Source organism: Mycteria americana, chromosome 10 (genome assembly GCF_035582795.1).
Source record: "Mycteria americana isolate JAX WOST 10 ecotype Jacksonville Zoo and Gardens chromosome 10, USCA_MyAme_1.0, whole genome shotgun sequence".
Classification (NCBI taxonomy): Eukaryota; Metazoa; Chordata; class Aves; order Ciconiiformes; family Ciconiidae; genus Mycteria; species Mycteria americana.
Window position 1 is genome coordinate 15,943,776 of NC_134374.1, and position 20,785 is coordinate 15,964,560.

General features: G+C 41.6%; 1 protein-coding gene across 16 annotated transcripts in view; it reads left to right on the forward strand.

The window, feature by feature from the left end:
- HTR2C (5-hydroxytryptamine receptor 2C) overlaps nucleotides 1–20,785 on the forward strand; it is a 181,895-nt gene that overhangs the window by 158,661 nt on the left and 2,449 nt on the right. For 15 of the 16 annotated variants that reach the window (XM_075513022.1, XM_075513016.1, XM_075513026.1 and 12 more), the window contains one exon: nucleotides 9,915–10,115. The exons of the other annotated variant lie outside the window; for it this stretch is intronic. In XM_075513022.1, coding sequence (XP_075369137.1) covers nucleotides 9,915–10,115 — 201 coding nt within the window. The remainder of the gene's footprint in view (nucleotides 1–9,914; nucleotides 10,116–20,785) is intronic. 16 annotated transcript variants of the gene reach the window in all.

Below are 20,785 nucleotides of genomic sequence, written 5' to 3' on the forward strand. Positions count from 1 at the left end.
ACTGAAATGTTATTTTTCAAGTATTGTGCAAGATATGAGAAGACCTCAAGCAGTTAAATAACTTGATCTAGTTTAGCTGCACTTGTTTGCTTCATCTCATTTCTACATCCTATTCCTCAGTTAAAAGAAAGTTATCAGCAAAATTCCCCCAAAGTGCAAGTCTGGGTCATACCACTAGAAGAATCCTGGGGGATAACTGTACATTTCTGGGTGCAATGTGGGAGTTGTTTGCACACTCGCATGGTTCAGCAGGTTGTTCCTATAGAGTATAGAACTGATTAGCAATACATGCATTTTCTAGATTGCTATTAGAATTATTTAATTAAATATTTGAATCTTGTTTACATACTGGATGAAATCTATTCCACTCCTGTTTCAGGGAAGGTCAGTGATTCTTCGTTGCGTTGCCTTTTAATTGGGGCAGGTTGCACGTGCACAGATTACTGTGCTGAGTTGGCACATGGTGGCCATTAAACTCCTAGAAAACAGTGGTGCTTGCTCACGTGTTCACAGATTTCCTTGGGATTACTGCATATGTAATAGTGTTCATTAGCAAATTATTTCCTTGACAAAGCCACTGAAGGTGCTGTTCTATCACCTTTCAGACTCCCACAGTGAAAGTTTCCAATGTGATGAACTCCAGCCTGACACTTCTGCTATAATGAAAGCTGTATCTGTTCTTGGTCAGAAGCAGTCTGGGCATGGTGGCAGAAATGCTTTGCAAGCAGGAGGTTTGCATCTAAGGTATTCAGTGACAGGAGGAGAGTAGATGGCACTCAAGGATATGGAGCAGAATTTCTAGGATTCTTAGCAACCCTCAAATAATTGCTTTATACAGTGGCTTCTGTGGAGCACTGTCACGCTGGCATTTCTACCAATCACAAAGAATCAGAGATGCCCATCAGCTTGGAGGAAGCTAAACAGGGAATGCGTTTTGCAAGTCCTCTGCTCTGAGAAATATCAGAAATGGAAATAAACATCTGTGAGCGTGACCAAAATATGGCTTATTTCCTTTGTTTGAAGTGATTTCTTGCCATTATCAGTCTCACGGACTGCTTGTACTGGCTTTTAACCTCATCAGACAAGCAAACTGTGACTCACACTGACATGAAGTTCAGCCAGCTAATTAACCCACTGTCCCTAATAGCTTTCCTGCTGTTGAGGAAGGTGCACTGTACGGTAAGAAGGAAAGCTGACTCTCTGAACTACTTTGACATCCCTAAATTCATCAAAGCACTTGAGTGTGGGTTGCACTTTCCATTGGCATTAGGCTGGTGCAAGAGTAGCACTGCAGTGAACGAGGCCAAAAACGATGGTTGTATCCTGGTCACATCCAGCAGCCTGAGAGCAAATGGGAGGCAAAATCACTGCCACTTTTCAAACTGCAGATCTTGGTTTGGCCTCAGATAATGCTTTATATTCCCAGATGCAATTCTTTACTTCCCCCCCACATAGGGGGAAAAAAATACTGATCGGGCGTACAAAGTATACCAGACTAACAAAACTCCTGAAAACATCTGCATCTGTACACTCAAAGTTAATACTAGTGACTTGCAGAAGTTGGTTTAGAGTAACTATGTCAATTTTTATTAAATTGGCCATCTTCCTGGAATATTTAGTAAAAGCATTGGCTAGTTAAATATGACAGACCTGTACTCTCTGAATACGGAACCCTTTATATCAAATGAATGAAATCCTTATTATGTCTCTTTCTGAAATCAGACATTTTATTAGGATTCGGAGGCCAGTTTGTTCAGCTGCATTGCCAGGAGGGAGCCCAAGCTGAGAAAGAGGATTAATCCCAGGTAGGCTCCCAGACAGCTGTCAGGATGGCTTGGACATCTGAACTGCCACTGAGTTATGCTGAAATCAAACCAAAGACCTAAAAAAATCCCCTCTGTATGGTTTTGTGTCCTCTCACTAGCCCCAGAGCCAGTCCTGGGGTGGAGCCATAGTCTAAACTTTATCTGATATTAGAAACTCTGGGTTTGAGCAGATGGCTTCTTTGTTCCAACTAAGGTAACTGCTTGGCAGCCAGCTGTAATCTGAATAATGCCACATCATTTTCAGTTCTGAATTTTAGTTTCCTCAAATGATCTGTATGTTTTGGCAGCTATTTCTTGTGTAATGGATCTTTTTCAATTTCATCAAAAATAGGGAAAAACCACCTGTTATTTTCACGTGTTTGTGCACTTTGTTATGAAACAGTTTTTTGGAAAATATTTATATTTTTACATTTAGAAGGTATTCATTTGGGTTCTGTATTTGCTCGTGGGCTTATTTTCCAGTGTGGTGTTGGTTCGACTGTTGTTTTATTAGTTGTTTAAATAATGGGTGAAGGCTGATCCGTAACCTGCATGAAGGAAATTAGATGCCACTGTCCTGCCTTTCTGCTGACATACAGAACATCAGTAAAAAGAAAATGTTTAGTGGTGTGAATATTTTATTAGACTGTGGTTTCATTTACATAAAGTATTATGAAGAACGTATATCTCAGAATTGTGTGAAGAGATCATACCTCTGTTGGAGTTGAAATGCTGTAAGGAACCCTTTATACAAAGTTGGTGACACAATTCAATTAATTGTACCACTGCCCTGTTAACTGTCCGTATCACTCAACGTAAAAAGTCGAGATGCAGCTACACATGCTTAAATGGCAACCAAAGAACATTATTGAGCCTAGAAATTTTTCCTCTGACTTCAAACATACTTCCAGTCTCTGCCAATAAATGAAAAGATTAATGTAACATATGGATTCATGGAATGACAGACTGCACGAGAATAATTTGATATTTCCCTAAGAGAAGAGATGTTGCCTTTGGGATGGCAACAGTGTCCTCTATGTTTTCTTCTTAGCAAACATCCCATTTTATTAGCAGGGTTGTTTTAAATATAGGATGTGATAAAGCTGGCTCCTTGCATTTAAAATATTACTGAAATAGTATTCAAGCAACCTTTCCCTAGGTCAGATAATTGCATCCATTCTGGCTTTAAATTTGCTTCTTTCTTACAAGTCATGTCAAGACTGCAAGTTGTTGCCATACTGGATAGAAAGCAAAATCTAACACATATTTAAAATTCTCAGAACAGCATAATGGGTGCAATTGTTTAATTTGCAATAAAATACAGTCACATCAATTAATAGCTATAATTTGTGAGGCAAGAACCAAAAGACCTTTGGAGGCACATCCAGCTCTGCCGTGGTTTTCCTCGATGGCGGGGGGTTTCTGAAGGAGACCACACTGTTCTGGGCCCATTGCCTGCTGATCCCTGCCCCAGGGCCACTTGTGCCATGCTGATGGCTCCACAAGGTGAAAAACTAATAGCTCAGCGGAAAACCGAAGCTCAGGAATGGTGGCATGGCCCAGTTTGCATGTGATCGGTGACACAGACTCAAGTAAATCCTTTGTGTGGTGTTGCACTATGGCAAAATAGCATCTTCTAGACGCAGAGGTTCGAGTCGAGTGCAGGGTGGCAGCAATGGTCTCACCACATCTGGACACAGCGTCACCCTCCTTTTCTTACCTGGTGGCCTCTTCTACCCTCTTAGCCATCGTATCATCTGAGAGCCCATCCTCTGCTGAGCATCTGTTGGGACCCTCAAGCCTTTCTGGACTTGCAGAATTCAAGAATACAGTCCTTCTCCTAAAAGGCATCTTTATTCTTTGTGTATAGATTATGTCCCTGTGCTTGACTGTGCTAGAGTATGTACTATTTAAGGGATCCAGATAACTTTAGGATAGCCTTTTTTTCCTCTAGAAAAATGCAGTAAGGGTAAACTTAAGGGTAAACTTAAATTTTAAGGGTAAACTTTAGGGTAAACTCAATTTCTCATGTAACCCACTGCCCAGGAGTTCAATGTGTCAGAAAAACATTAAATTCCACTCTATTGATGATAAAATCAGAAGCATTGGCAGTGCTTCCCTTGAGACCAGCTGTTCCTCTAGCCAGGCAGCTTGGCTGCACACGTGTGATCCATTCTGTGGATGTGCTGGTAATCACTGAGGACTGCGGGGTTCAAGCAAGATGTTCTGTACTTCTCAGGTGTGATGGAGATTTTCAACACTCTAAGTTGTGTGACTCTCAGGGTGATGCAGATGTCTCTGATTCATTTGTCTGTGTAAATCTGAAGGAAATAAATTAGCAAAAAAGAGATACATAGCTTTATACTTACTGATGTGGTATTTCAGGGTAAGAAATACTTTACTTTCTAGATAAGAGAGAGAAGAGAATCATTTAAATTCTTTCATTCCCTTGGGAATAATGCAATGCAGTAATGTTAAAACTGTATGTAATTGCTTTCTATTTTTGTAAAGCCTGTGGCAGCTATGAAACTTTAAAGTGAATACTGGAAAGTCTGGTTAGTATAAAATGGTTAGTATAAAGTTGCAATATGTTAGTGGTGCAATGGGGGTAAAAAGACTTATCGCAGTGGGCAAGGGTAGGCTTTTTTCCACAGCCCACAAAGGGAGGTTGCCCTGGAATGCGTGAAAGAATCTTCAAAAGCCGCAAAATCTATCAGAAAGTGACAGCTTTTGGATACGTCTTCTGGGTTGCTGTTTCCCATTGTCTGCATGCTGCTCTGAGTTACAGGAGGAAGCAGCAAGGAAACCTGAGCGAATGCCGTTATTGAGTATTGCACTGTTCTTCTCATTTTGAAAGGCCATATCCTCATTTCTCAGGGAACTAGATGAGGCATCTCCTGGATTTTTGTCATTGACCTTTCTAAGAGTCAGAGCACTGCCCAGAGCAGTAGATCAGTGTATGGCCTGGAACAGATCTGTGGCAGCTAGAGGATGGTCAGGAGGTGCTTCAAGCATGTGCTCTGTTGCCATGTTAACTGCTGGGAAATTGTGCTTTGTACTGGGATTAAGAGTCATTCAAACATAATGATTTCATACTGGTTTTAGTTCAATTTGTTCAAGGCCTACTGGTAGTTAAAGCAAAATGTAAACATAGTAAATATCAGAACAGAACCCCAAAAGGAGAAATATTACTTGTATTTTAGTTTTTGGCCAAGCCAATGAATGTTATTAAAAGAGGCTGTATTTGAACTGATAAGCATCTCTAGTTCTTATTCTGCACCTCTTAGCTCTGTTTTTCTCTATATATATGCATATGTATATATACATCCTATATATGTGTGCGTGTATGTATATATGTATATATAAAATGTCACCATGAGCCTAAAAGACAAAATACACCCTTATTCTTCCTGTGTGATTTTGAAGGGTGGTTTTTACCCTTTTATCCATCCTGATAGATATGAAGCACTGGCTAAATGCAACAAATGTGTTCTGAAGCCTTTTCCAAATTCCTGTTCATGGTTGGAAAAGAAATGATTGCTGCAGCTTACTGTGAGTTTGCCATGAAAAATTTCTGAAGCTACAGGGATGAATTTTACATAACTCTTCGCTTTATTGTGGTGTAAGCAGGTATTTTGTCACTGTTATTCCAGATTTGTCCCAAGTGTTACACTGCATATTCCCAGGAGGTATCCTGGGGCAGATTGTGCTATAGAAGTAGTAAATATGTACAATCAATAGTCATTTTTAAAAACGTAAATATAGTGAGCCAGTCCATTTGTAGTGTGGGGTGTGTTTGTCTGCATGTGTACACACAACTCCTGTCTACTCCAGCTTAGCACAAAAAGCTGGGTAAAGCTCATGAGATTTTGTTTGAGGCTTTGGGGAGAAGGAAGGAGTTTTGTATCAGCCTCCATCTATTCTGCAGTCCTACATTTTCTTTTCAGCCGCAGGTTCTAACACTTCTTTTTTTTTCAGTTCAGCCATTTTCCTACAATCCGGACTAATTCTGTTTTACCATTCGACATAATTAATTTTGCTTCTATTTACTGTGTTTTGGATTATTCAGTCACCTCCTGCTGCAGTGGCTGGTAATTTTGACTCTCATGCAGTGAACAGCACAATGACCATAATAACAGTGTTATACAACACTTTTTACTCATGTGCATAAAACCTCTGACAAAAGTGATTAAATTTCATTGTTGCCATCTTTCTTGATGGAAAGCACAAAAAATTTAAGGGAACTCTCACCCGACAGCAAATTAGCTACACACAGAGATGGTCTGCAACTTTGCCAAAATGCTTTTGAGTTTCTGTATTTTGCTGCCAACAGTTTGTGCCCATCTCAGCTGTTCAGTGACATGCAGGAACTGTGGTTTGCTTTTTCATCCCAGCACAGGACACGAAAACCCACCTATGCACCATGACTCCTGGTTAAATATGAGTGTTTGACCCATGTTTCCCATGAAGAATGACAGCATCTCAGGTTCTATGAGATGCAACTCAGCATTGGAGGTTGAAGCGATATACATGGGCATTCTGCAGAAGTTTCCTTCCAGGATTTCATACACGGTGTTTTTATCCTGATCAGAGGCAGAAGCTAACACTGATCTAAAAGCAATATCATTGCAATAGTCTTCTATATGCTTTTCTCTATGAATTTGTCCAGTGTAAACTTCTAGTATCCACAAAATACCTGGAGGCAAAAAAAATCTGCAATTTGATTAGATGCTGGGTAAAGAAATATCGCCTCTTGTTCTGACCTGCTGGATTCATCTAATTCCCTTCAGCACTATCCTATCTGGTTTACCAGCCAGTGCATTAAATATATGACTGATTTTAAGGGCACAGATTAATTCAAGGTACAAAAATAAGCATTTCTTACAAAGAATTTGGCTTTTGCTTACCCAGGTGTTTAGTACTGTTTCATTCTTTCTGGAGCCAAATTTGGACTGAGATGCATGCTTTCCATTGGAAATGCAATTACTAAGGCTTAGAAGTGCTGGGGTCCAAGAATTCATTTCACTCAGTCATCTGCACTTCTAAATATATGGTAATTGCTATTCTTTGCGTACAAAATGAGAGAAAATAGAATGAATTAGAGAAATGTTACCTTCTGCAGATAGAGTATTTCTGAGGATAAGATTGTTTTAAAGGTATAACATCGTTAACAGAATTGTTTTTTTAATCCTTGTTTGCAGCTTGGCACAGTCACAGGGCACATTTCCTATGTTTTGTACATTTATTTGAAACAAAATTAGAATAAACATTTTTTCTTTTTGTACAATTACTGGCTTTGTAGGCTGCGTAGGTGTTTTTCAAATGCACACACCATGCGTACTTAAAAATAATTCCATTTTGAGATAGGATATATATTATGCCCTTCCTATCAAGGTATAGTCATGCATTACAAGCTGCCGTTCTACAAATTTCCACAGTGACATTTTATTATTGCAGATCATTTTAGGAAACTTCCCGAGAAAGTGAAATGTCTCCTCATATAACTGCCTTTTCAGCTAGAAGCATAACAGAGTGCCTTGGGATAGTAAAGACTAAAAGGATTAGCCATTAGGAGGGCTCTCATATCACCTTTATCTTTAAAGACATCCTGACAGTTTGCCTGGGCAGTAATTCTGGGCAGCATTACTTTGATCTGTTGGTGGCTGTGGTTCCTGCAGTGCCAGTGCTGACAGCAGGCATCACCTACTAACCTCACACCATGGGTATGAACGTTTTCTGTCGCTTTTGCTTCTGCTAATTTTTTGGTTGTAATGCAGTTGCCTTTACAACTGATTCCGGGGGGAGTCAGTCATGGGAAGAGTTCGGGCAGGTTGAAGGAAGAAGTAAGAGAGGCTATTCATCATTCAATAATGCTGAAAAGGTGGTTGCTGTAGAAACCTCTTCCAGGTCTAGCAAATGTCAAGAATCACATTGTACCCACTGCAGCGCCATAGATCAGATTGGAGATGCTCCCACGCACAGGGAGCCTGGAGGCCTGGCATCCCTTTCTGGAGACACCGGAGATTTCCTGGCCGTCTGCCTGATCTGGGGAGCAGCCATCACCATCACTGTCCCTCTGTGCAGAGGCTGCTGCACAGTCACGATGGCCCCACGCATATTCACAGGGACTGCTTCATCCATCAGGGCACGCTCCCTGGTGCTTTTCTCCAGGTCTTGTGCTCATAGCTCATTTCAGCCTGTATCAGAAAGCTGGCTATAGCAACTCAGAGGGAGTAGCAGCGAGGGATAAAGTGTGACTGAATGTTTTTTAACTTGGGCTGGCAGCAAAAGCCTGGGGCTGTGCAGGGAGCATGGGTACCACTTGAAGGAGATCAGACTTGTTCTTCCCTGGAGCATTCACTGAGGCACCATTAAAGACCCAGCAAATCAGAGGTGTGCTTAGCTGGAGCTCTGAGCTCAATTGCTGGTTGATGGCAACAATGTCCTAAGCTATTGCAAAGTGTGAATAAGAGCAGGAGGTGCAGAATTTGATTGTAGCTTCATAAAGGGGCTGAGTCATAATTTAACCAAGTTCAATTCATTTGTACAGCAGAGGTGCCTTTTAAAGTAAAGATGCTCTGGCCACAAAGTGCTTTACTTAGGTCCCTTTGATAAGGACCTCTTAAATGCTTGCTGCTTTGGATTTCAGTCCGTTTACAGTCCATCTAGTAGGGGTGGTGCAAACTTGCCGAAATAAATGTTTTATCTCCCCAGTGCCGAGGTCTTGTGTGGGTTTCATGAGTTACTTAGCACTTCTGTGGGTTTCCCACTGGTAAAATGAGCTGATGTGTTCATCTCATTCTGCCATGCTCTTTGTGAAGGGTTCCTGGGCTTTGCTGGGACAATTTGTAATAATTTTCTCTGGTTCAGTTCATCTCAGGTTTCTGCATGTGCCATATGCTGGGTCTCTCTTGACTGGGTAATTTGTTTCAAAATATGCTTTCTGAGACTAATGTTTCTCCCTTTCCATTTGAGATCAGTAGGATGGAGCTGCATCGTTCTTAATAGAACATTGATTCTGCAGAGTGATGTTTCTGATCCTTGGGGTAAACTTCAAGACTGTTTTAGATATCCATGTTCTGAATGAAGACACAAGAATATCTCATTATTCAACTATTATGAAGTCTCTCAAGTTTTCAGCTGCTGTAGATACTGTTGATTTGTTTTGATAAGTGTGTTAGAAGCCCAGAGCTTGGCAGGACATGTTATTGATCTCACGCAATCCATTCTGGGCATTAACATGGGAGTATCATTCACAAATCAATTTTCTCTGAGCTTTAATTTAAATACCAGTGCCCCTTGAGGATCTTTCTGGGTCACTTTTATTCTCAAGCTGTACTTCGGCACTGAGTAAACTGATTAATAAATGCAGGCACTCAAATTAGCTGCGTGCCAGCTGCTGTCAGATGTAGCTATCTAGTCTGTTCAGTTTGCTGGCATACTTGTTTCTGTAACGAAAAATACTCCGCTCTGTCTACCCTCAAAACAGTTTTCAAATTTCAGTCACTCAATCCCGGCTGCTCTGTAAGGAGGCAAGTATTCCTCTGTTATTAAGGCACACTGCCGGTGGAGAATATTTAAGGTGAAGTAGTGTCATTTAGCTAGTTGTTCAACTGTGTAGAAAAACTGTCTGCAACCCTTCTCCTCAGCAGACAGAAACTGAGAAGTACATATCAAGAGAGCTTTAGAAAGGATCTGTGTGAAGTTAATGCCACATAACGCTATGCAATCCATGAAAAGAATGTGATGAGGCAATTATAAATGAATGTAATATCTGATTTTGTAAAGATGTGGGGGAAAGGTTAAGAGAGAGGAACAGAGCTAGAATGGTCACTTGGAGGCACTGTGAAGTTAATGTTCCTTTGTCTTTAGCTACTGGTCACAGAAAACAGATGCGGGAGCTGGCTACGGGTTTATGGAGTCTCCGGAGCCAGGGACTGCCCAGAGAGAGACCCCGTGAGAGGTTTCTTTGTCCACTCCTCATGCACATGCCCCTTACTGGTATCACAGAGTTAAAATATCCCAACGGTTTCTCAGAAATGATGGCCTAGCTTCCCAAATTATTTCCTTTTCTTTTTTCTTTTCATTTCTTTTCTCTCTATGTTTCAGATTATGCTTGGCCTTTGCCTAAACAGTTGTGCCCTATATGGATTTCCCTAGATGTGCTCTTTTCAACTGCATCTATTATGCATCTCTGTGCCATCTCTCTTGATCGGTATGTAGCAATACGCAATCCCATTGAGCACAGCCGCTTCAATTCCCGCACCAAGGCTATTATGAAAATTGCTGCAGTTTGGACCATATCCATAGGTAAGCAATGCGGCTCACGATCTTAACTGTGTCTTAATGAATAATAGTGTTACTCCAATTTTCATTTAGGGTTTTTAAGAGGATACTCAAATTAATTTACCTGGCCTGCATGCCTGAATATAATAAATGATTACTGGGAAACAGAAATCTTTCATTGTGGTTGGTCAGTGACCAAAATAAGTAGTCATTTTTCAGAATACCACCACTTCCAATGCTGAAGCATTGCTGCTGTGTACATATCAATATGCCGATAACAACGGTAACACAGACAAATGGTACTATAAAACTGCTGTGTAAACAAAGCAGAAAATAGCATTAGCAAAGACTCTGGAATGAAAACCCAGCCAGTACAAATGACATGTCTACACTGCAGTTGCTGCAGTTAAACTTGCTCAAATTCTGGTAGCTTTTTAAGTGAAGCAGCCCAGAATTGAAGGCAGGCTAACAGCAAGGTATTTACTGCTCCTGCGCAGGCTTTATAGCCTATATTATACTCTGCCACAGTTGGATTGCTGCTAGTACTGAGCTAGCAAGTTTGAAGTCATAGTAAATGAGGAGTAGACATAAAAGAAGACACTTTTGTATCACTTTGATAAAAAGCAATAAATAAAGCAGCAGTAAAATAAGGAAGAAAAGGAAAAATGATAGCAAGATGACTGTAATATCAGGAATTATGTGAAGAAAAACATTCTTGGGGGAATTCTTTCAACATGCTTTAAAAAAGGGACATTTGGTGAAGGGTCAGAAGAATTGTATGACCACTTCCCTCTGCTATATTGCATTTTTTGCTTGAATAAAATGCAATCTTAGAAAGATTTAACATTTAACTTTTCTTTTATAAAGCAATTGTCACTTTCAGCGCTGTGCTGCAAGGAAAAGCATGTTTCCGGTGCTTGAACTTCTCTTGGGTTTTGCCTGCTTTAGAAGTGGAATATGATACCGGATGTCTGGGTGCTGCAGGGGCCACTTTTGAAGAAGCTTGCCATGGAAAAAGGCTCTGGAAAAAAGCAAAAAAATAGGGGAAATATACCTTCTCTCCTCATGAATATAACAAGAATATCTGTTAGAAACAAATTTTCATGTGCCACAGGCCTGCTACAGTTCCTCTAGGTAATACAATCCACAGTGAAATTGGATTGGGTTTAATCAATTTATTTAAGATTTTCTTTTTTAGTTATTATTTTAAACTCTCTGTGCTGCCTGTTTGGCATAGGAAAGAAAGCTGCTGAATTCAGTGCATAAGCAGTCACGTGCGAACAACTTCACATGCAGGATGCTTGGGCTTGGTTTGTATGGGCAGTTCAGAGTTGGCACAGAAACTGTGCTCTGTGTTGCACTGTAACGCAGAGGGAGCAGCCGGTATCCTCCCCTAGCAGAGCCGTATAAATCCGTCAGCAGCATTAGGTATCACATTGCAAAACCTGGGCAATAAGACTGTTCTGCTTCCATTTCTGGAGCTAACTTGCAGATTTTTGTCCATGCTGCTTTACATGTTGCAGACATATCCTTAGAAATTTTGGCTAGTGCTGAATATGGCTGCCTGCACAAGCGCCTTGAGGGCTAAATTGTGGTTTGGACTATTGGTCCAAGGAATAAAGTAAGGCAACGAGTACTTCATGCATGGTTCACTGAGTAAGCAGACTAGTAAGCATATCTGGGGCTGACCAAATAGATGTAAAGACAGCCATAGACCTACCTCTTCTGGGTAGGGTGGGGAATGGGCTCAGGACAATGGAAAATAGGAACATTATGGGCTCCACTGTCCCCCAAGGGCAAAAGTACCTGAGCCAGGATAGGCAAGGTGACTTTGTGCTGCTGTAGAGTGCAAACACCTCACTCCTGCCCAGCTTTCTCGGGTGATGTTCAACAAGTCTGCATTTATAATAGGATGTGAAACAGGAGAAATAATGAACACTAAAAGAAATAGCTTGGAAAGGAGGATGGAATGGCACTTTTCTTTTGCAGGGACATGGCTTGTCAGCCCTCAGTAAGGCAATGGGCGCTGCATTTATTCCCCAGCATCCAAAGAAGCAGCTGTGAGCTGTCGCTCAGCAGGATGTCTGCAGTGCACAATGCTTTGGGGGACTGCCCCAGGCAGCGCTTCCCTCCCCAGGCTGGGGAGGGAGATGCGTTACAGCTGTACCTGTGTGCCCTCCTTTGCTGAGATCATAGCTGAGAGGGTGTACAGCATGTCTGGGCTTTGTTTATGTTTTGTTCGTTCTCTTTGATGCAGATGCAGCTGGCCCAGGGGAGTCTTTGCTTGCATCCCTTTTTTTGAAGATACAGGCAGAATCGACACTCCCCAGAGAGTCTGTTCAGGGCACTGAAATGCGGTTGGATTTCCACCCTCCCCAGTGCATGTGATAGGGCTTACCCATTTACTCGGGCTTTCTCCAGAAGGTTGCATTAAATGGAGAAAGAAAAGTACTCTTGGTATGTATCTAGCTTATTTTAGCATAACTATTTTTACTTCAGAAATGAATTTAGAAATGTGACAGACACAGGAATGAACTGAACATGGAATGAAAGAGAAGAACTCACCCATAGTGTATTGTCGCTGTCTTCTGGCTCTTAGCTACTTGTCACTTGGAAAGGCCTGATGAAATCCCATGCAATTTTCAAGAGGATGAAATAGGTTAAGTAAATTCACCCCCCCTTCAGTATTAAGTATCACAAAAGAATTTGTGCATCTCTGTACATGATTAAGTATCAAATTCAAAGCAGCACTTAAGCGCAGGCTGGTCAGTTTGCATTTCCTAAATCCTGCTTCAGTTGGACTGAAGAAACTTCTAAATGCATCCCATGTAAAGAATCCTAAATTCAGTTCCTGAATCAGAATTTAAAATAGGAAGTAAAAAGCATGTAATTTATCTTAATTTAGTAGCTTTTGCATCCCATTTTCCTGAAATGTTCATGCTGACAGCAAAATATATAATAGAGGTTCTTTGCTCATTGAGCTATGAATTTGGCAGGTTGCACAAGCCTAAACCTATGATTAGGTTTTTAAGCAGGGGAACATAACAGAGTCCTCCTGTCTGTTGACAATTACTTTATGAATGGGTCTTTTCCAAAGCCCTCTTTGTTCCAGATTAAAGTACATCACAGGCAGTTGTCCTGTGTTTTAGCAAATGTAACCTGAGCAAGACTTTTTGTGTTCAGTTAGAGAAAAAGTGGGTGCTGTGAAGTGCTGGCCTTGTAAAAATGAGTTTTGTGATAGATAGCACTGTGCTGAGGCTGGAAATAGAAATGTAGGCAACAGAAATATCCACACAATTGAAAATGAAATAAATTATAGATGTGAGCTTGCTGGCAGAATCTTGATGTTGTTTCAAGACTTCAGACTTTGCACAGTTGCAAGTGCAAAGGTTTTCACTAGTAACGTGTAGACTTAACCATCTCACCAGACTCCCTGTATCCTGCTCTGAGGAAGGTGGCCTTGGGCCACCCTGGCCAAGAAAGGAGATCCCCATGCAGCTCTCAGCAGGAGTGATGAGGAGCTAGTCAAACTCTAAATGCACACCTTATAATACAGGAGAAAGTGTTAACTGGGTAATATTAATATTTAAAAAATACCACTTTGGAAATGGGAATGAAAGAACCTCATGGAAGGGTGGATGTGGAAGGGTGCACACACATTGCTTCTGATACGAAGATAAGTAAAACATTTTAATTCTAAAGTTCCCTGTGGCCCAGCTGTGTGCCTGCTAGAACAAAAGGAGTTTTCCTCTGCTTCCCAGAAAGTTCAAGGTTTGGTCATTTACTAGAGAGTGCCAATTTCCAATTTCCCAGCTTACAGTTTTACATCCTTAGTAACAGTGTAAATTCAATTTACTTGCTGGTGACTGAGATAAGGCCATTCTTTAAATTCTGCTCTTTGTATCAGTGCCATAAGCAGACCCCACGTGTCGTTTTGTTTGTTTGTTTGAAAACAAAGTAACAAAAAAAGGAAATGTGCTGTTGAATTATGGTAATACCATGATACGTGTTGTGTTAAAATTGGACTTTTTTCTTTTCATTCTCTCTCTGACTCACTAACGATATTATAATTTTTATTTCAGGTAGATATCCGGGGTTTGTATATATAATAAGCCATTCAAATTTTAAAAGGAGTTTTACATCCCCATTTAACTTTCATACTACTTCATTGTTTTATTGAGGAGATCTGTTTATAGAAGGATGAAGGATGTGTGCTGCAAGGATCAGTAAATGCTCATCTCAGATTAAGTGATGCCTAACAGCTTTTTGCTTCTGCCCTGAGTGTTCCTCTTTCACACAGGCCGAGTAGCCCCATGCATGCAAGCTGTCCTAATGATGTCCTTAAAGAGCCTCCAGGTAACAGTTAAGCCTTCTCCTATCTCACTGTGGATAATCCCAGTGGGAAATGATACTCAGTCTGAGGACGTGCTTGGCGTGGCACCACTGATATTAAAAGGAATTGTAGTCTCCTTACAGGCTAAGAACAGGTTGTGCATGGAGGTAAAGGGGGACTGGAGTAATTCACATAGCCTCCCTCGGGTCATGGTTTTAGACCGTGTTTAGGGTTTTGGTTTGCATTTCTGCCCATAGGTGTATCTCTGGGATCAGTGACTTTCTCAGCAAGGCATTTTTTCCCATGGCACGCCTGCTGAGACACGCTTGCTCCTGAACACCTTCTGTTCTGTGCTGGGCAGTAGTTGCTCCTGAGAGACTGTGCTTTGGGATAGGAGCACACACCCATGAATTTTGTTGCAGGCTTCAGGCCCTGGTTAGCAAACAAACCCTTGGACACATTTCATGGAAAAAAATGGCAAAAACACTGCTAATGGAGAAGACAACAAATGGAAGGTCAAAATCTGTTACCAGGGTTTTGCTCAAACCCTTCCCACCAAGCAGACTGGTTCTGTCTGTGGCTCATCACTTGGAGACAAGAAAGCAGTGTTAAGACAACTATTGATGGCAAAGCAAAGGTTAGACAGGCACCGTTCACCTCCTGGAAAAGTGTACAAATTCCTGACTATGAGCACTGCTTTGGTAGAAGAACAGTAACACTATTGCTGAGAAAAATGGTTGCATGTTAGTAAAACCTAAGAGAGGATAGCATTAGTTTCTCTCCAGATTTGGGAGAAAATTGTATTAATGTATTTTTGCCTTTTTATGTTTGACATTAAATGTCTGACAGTGTATGTTTGACTGAAATTCTTCCCTCATGAGCATGAGGGTCATAGTTGATGATTTCTGTAGGCAGAGGTGGCAATCCTGATATTTTTTGTTAGCCTCGAGTGAATGCAGAGGTGGCATTAGCATTGCAAGCCAGGCTACTACTTGCTTCTGGTGGAGCAGTAGAGCAGGTTTGTGCTCATAAAACCTTTTCAGGCTTATCTTCTGTTCATGGGTGAGACAGAAACCTTTGCTTTATGGCCTAGAGCATGAAACTAAGGCTTCGTCTGCCTCTGTTTCCCATTCGTTTGAATTGACTACAAGGTTACTTCCTCTAAAGACATGCTTTTGCCTGAGTGTTTGTACCATGATTCCCAAGAGGGGCATTGATCTCCCTAGCACATCAGCAAGAGTTATCAGGGTGAGGAAGATCATAGCAGTTGATAACAAGCTGAGTTCGTAGCAAGGGAACTACCTTGGGGTTTCAGGCACAGGTGCCTGGATTGGTTTGATTTTGTCATCAGACATCAGTGAAATGTTTTGCCTGGGACAGCAGCAGATGGTGATAGTCTGTGAAGTGTTTTGCACAGGAGATAGATTGACCATCCCACCACATCCGTTCCCAGGGGCAAGGGAGATGCTGGTGTCTCCTGTTTGAGGTTACTGCTACTGAGCATCAGTTCAAGCATCACTGTTTGATTTCTTGGGGAAGCCCAGCCCTGGTAGCAGGTATGCTGTGAGCAGGAGCAAAAGCCCCATCCCCCTTTGTTCAAATGCACCATTGGAAACACGTGGCTGAGCAAACGAAGAGAAGTAATTTAGCAAAATAGAAAGGCAGGTGGGAAAATAATTTATTTCCTCTGTCTTTTAATGGCATTTCCTGGTTTTCTATCTGGGCTAGGGTTGTTCAGTGCTCTCGCAAGGTTTAAGTAAAGGTCAGCAAGTTGTTCAGGCACAGTCAGTAATTACATTCCTCTGTTTGCAGTTGTGCTCATGGCGGGCAGGGAGATTCTTCAAAGTTCAGTCCCCTTTTATCTTTGACTTTAAACCAATACAAGGCTGGCACTGTTGTTTTATTAGAAAGGTTAGATAAAACTAGACCTAATCCAGCCCTGAAGGTGCATTGTTGCTGTATTAGCACATGAAATACAGTGCAATTAGTCTGCTGACGTATGGGGAATATATGGAATTTTCATGGTTTTGAACACATCAAAAGCCCACATTCTTCAACTTGACTCTGAAGAGCTTTGCTTCCTGAAACTGGTGCCTTTTCTTTCACAATGCAAGTCAGGAGGTTACTGTCTGTTGGGGTTTACTTCTCGCTGTCTGTTAGTTATTATTAGAGAAATGTGCAGGCATTTTGCGAGACACTTCTGTTAAGAAACCAAACAGATTTGTTTCAGTTTTCTTTCCCCTTTTCTGAGGGGGTTAGGGGCGTCAGTTCCTATTTCCTCTAACAGACTTCAATGCTAATGCATAGTTACAGCAGCTGCTAACATTCAGGTGAATGTCTCTTGTTGTAACCCACATTTATTTTGTATAATAATAAATATGAGGTTAAAGATATGGATTTAAACACGCAGCATTTAGCATGTACAGAAGTGTTCTTGGTTTTGCAGCATAGACTGCTTCTGTGGCAGCCCTAGGCTTGTTTGGCACACAGCTCTTCCTCTCTGCTTTTTTTTTTTTTAGATTGTGTGTAAATGGCAGGAGGATGGTAGTGAGGTCCAAAGCCCACCTGCATCAGCAGAGCCCTTGTGATGGACCATAGCGGACTTTGAATCCAGTGCTGACAGCAGAAGTGATCCCTGGCATTCCCGAGCACATGTACCTGCAGCAAAATGTGACCCCTCTTGTCTTCAGCCCCGAGAATCCCACACATGGAAAGACAGAGTAAACCCATATGCAGGCCTCTGTTTTCTTTAGTGAGGTTGTTGTCCCTGGAGGAAATGAAATATCTTCTTGTATAAGAATGTTGTGAGAAAGAATGGAAATTACTTCCTTTCTTCGTGGAAATGACCATCAAAGACTCCATCTTTCCAGTAATCTCTATCAGTCTCAGGGGCTTTCACAGAAGAAAACAAGATATTAAACACAAAAACATTATTGTTTTTCATTTAATTCTAAATTCTGTGAATGTCAGCTTGGACTTTTTAGCCAGCTTTTTCTCTGGAGCAAGCTAGTAAATGTTTTACAAAGCCGTATTTGTAGTCATTTGGGTTTTGTTTTATTAATTGACAATCTGTGAAGAGCATCTGTTGCTCTGTGTCCACAGCATCATCTCAGCCCCATTTGGTGAACCTTTCTGCTGGCTTAAGAACATCTTTAAAGCTGACAAGAATCAGTTAGGACAACTGTAATTGGATTTGTAATCCAGAGGATATCTCTCTCTTGCTTCCCACTGCTCTGTCACACAGAGACAAAAGGAGGGGAGAAGAGAAAAAATCACATTCATCTTTTCCCTTGTGAACTGCTGTGGTGAAAAGGGATGTCCTGCTCAAGCTGCTGCCTGGCAGAAGGGTGCACAGGGCTCCCAGTGTTGAGTCTAGCCGGGACCTGGTTCATGGCTTGCTGGCTGGTGGTGGCTGGTTGTCTCTTCTTACTGTGGCAAAACCAGTTGCCCTAGGCACTGCTCAAACATCAAGCAAGAGGACCAAGTTTACTCTGAAGAGCAAAGAGTGATATGCAATAAGATTGCAAAGCTTTTACCTTGCAAGTTTTTCGAACAATGCCGCCTCTTTGGGAATTCACTGCTGCCTTAGATAGAAAGGGTTATTTGACACAACTGGAAAATGCCTCCAAGGCTAGAGACCTCAGCTCACTAAATCAGCCTGACATTTGTTGACGAAGAGTATGTCAGTTCTGGCACAAGGCAAAAGCTCACGAAACACTCTGCACTGGGACTCAGAGAGCTGGACAGCAGTAAGGCTGGACAGCAGTAGGCTTCGGAGACTCTTGCCTGATTTGGCACTCACTGTCCTTGTGCTGCTGTAGTGAGTTTGGCTTTCTCTGACCAACTGACCTTAGTTCTTAAATTATGAACAGTTACAACCACAGTGCTAGTACTGTGGGTTGCCTGAGTCAAGTGGAGTTGAATGCCTTCTCCATGCTTGTTCAAACAGCTGAACTCAAGTAAGGCAGGCATTCACGTTTACCCGTGTTCAGGCACCATGGGAATGCTAGTGGTAAGCATGGCACGTACTGATCAGGGTAACCCTATTGAAATCAGGGCCAGGGTGTGAGCTGTGTCTGCAAGCAGGTATTTGTGCATTTGGGATTGTGGCAGTAGCAATTTTGCAGTAATCCCCCATGAAGGAAGCCCCTCTGGGGAGTCTGAGACCTTCCACACTTCACTTCTCACTACTGGGGTGGTGTAGAGTTAGTCCCTGTTGCCCAAGTTGTGTAACAGACTTAGTTTCCTTTAGGGCTGGATTGTGGGGTGGAGCAGTGATAAATCTCACATTAAAGAATGAGTTACAAAGGAGAAGCGTGAGGTGGAAAAAGTGTTTGAGATGAGGGTAATGCTGCCCATTCAGCAGTGCTGTAGGCTAGCTGGCAGCTGAATGAATGTGTGTTGGCAGCTCCTCCAAGGGTGTCTTTCTTCCTCCTGCTGTTAACAATGGGATTTTCCTGGACTGGAGGAAAGAGTAAAGACCTGGTGCTCTCTCTCTTCTGTGCTTTCTCAGTTTGAAATCCCACTTTGTTATGAGAGGGAAGAGACACTTTTCCATTACAGCAGCTACCTCCTCATTCCCTGCCATCACTGCTGAGGTATCTCATGCTCATGCAGAGTTTTAGGCTGCCATCAGTGCTCTTGATTTGTATATTCATCATATCCCAGAACTAGGTTATTCTTCCCAAATGTACTTTATGTGTGTGACCATGAAGATATCCTGAAACCTCATCTCATTTCCCATGGCTAAAGCAATAACACTAAATTCAATGATGACTACTTCATGAATGAACCTTTACTCATTTTTGAGTTTTATTTCAAAGGGTATGTGTTATAGAGGGCTCTAAAGCATAAAATTATTCATGCAAATATAATCCCAGTTTAATGCCATTGATCTAATTCACATTTTTTCTTTGTGTAAAGACTGCTCTGTCCACCTCCCACCACTTCCCAAATGTCTGTGGTTTGATGGAGCCAAGGCGTTAGAAAGATGTCTTTAACTATAGAGTCAATGGCTTGATGGGATGAAGGTTATTGCAGTCACAGGGATTTGGCACAGGCAAGGTACAGGGGTTAACATAGCAGAAAGGAGGCAACTGCCTTGCTAAGGGTAAGCTGATAAACATTAGCATGTAGAGGGAAAGAAGACCGAATCCTGGAACTATCACTTTGGTTAAGGAAACCCATGCTATAATCACAGAAAGCATCTATAATCATTACTTTTCAGAAAAAATTCCTTCACTAGATTACTGGCAAATGGTAATTTTATGGTAATGACAAATTGTAGATGTATTCTCCAGAATCCTGGAAAACACTTAGCTGGAATGGGAAAGATGCCCTGGTTAATCTCTTTAGCATGTTACTCTTCCTGTTTAGAAATTCAGAGTCCCACAGGGTTAGTTCTAGGACCTGTGCTGTTCACAGCAACCCAAAAAAGCAATCCAGACACAACTCATGTTGTGTGCTCAGCATTGGTTATTACTTGGGTGAAGGAGCTAAGGAAGGGCATGGCCAGCCCCACAGACATGCCTGTAGAGTGAGTGCTCACAGACAGCCAGATGACCAGAGGGTAGGAAGGGGAGAACAAAAGATGTTCGGCTGCTCTCTAACTGCTGGGATGTCCAGTTTTTTTCCTTTCTTTAAAAACGCAGAGAGGAATTTTAAAAGAAACAGAGAAAGATAATCAAAGGCATAAAATGAGTTTGGCATGAGGAGAGAGTAAATAGAATAGCATTCTTCAGTTCCAAAAGAGATATCAGACAGTAGGGATGATAAAGGTCTATAAAATCACTGAGAAGGTGGAAAAGGTGACCAGAGAGTGATTATTCACTGTTTCTCACAGTAGAGGAACTGAGGGGAGTCAAAGGAAATTATCAGGCAGTAAATTTAAAATGAGCAAGAAATATTTTGTTAACAAGACAAACAGATAGGTTGTGGAACTGAATACCGCTGAGTATTGCGGAGTCATAAATGAGATCAAGAATTCACAGAAGATAGGTCTCTCAAAGGTTATTTTAAAAATGAGGTGTGGATACTACTTCTTGCTGTGCAATTTTCTAAGCTATGATGCTGACAGCTGCCCCATTTTGTACCATGGCTCTAAACTTCTGCTACCTGCCAAAGACAAGAGACAGGGCTAGATGAACCCATGATGGTCTAACTAGATCTGGCCCACCATGTCTTTTCCATGTTCTCATGTACACATAGGTTGTGGTATTCCAAAATGTTGTTGCTTTTGTTGGTTTTGGCTGTGTCTAGACAGATTTCTTTGGAAAGTTTTGAGTCTGTCTTGGTGTGGGACTGAGCTCCACAGATCAAGGGACAAAGTTTGGATCTCAGTACACATGAAAAATATTCAAGT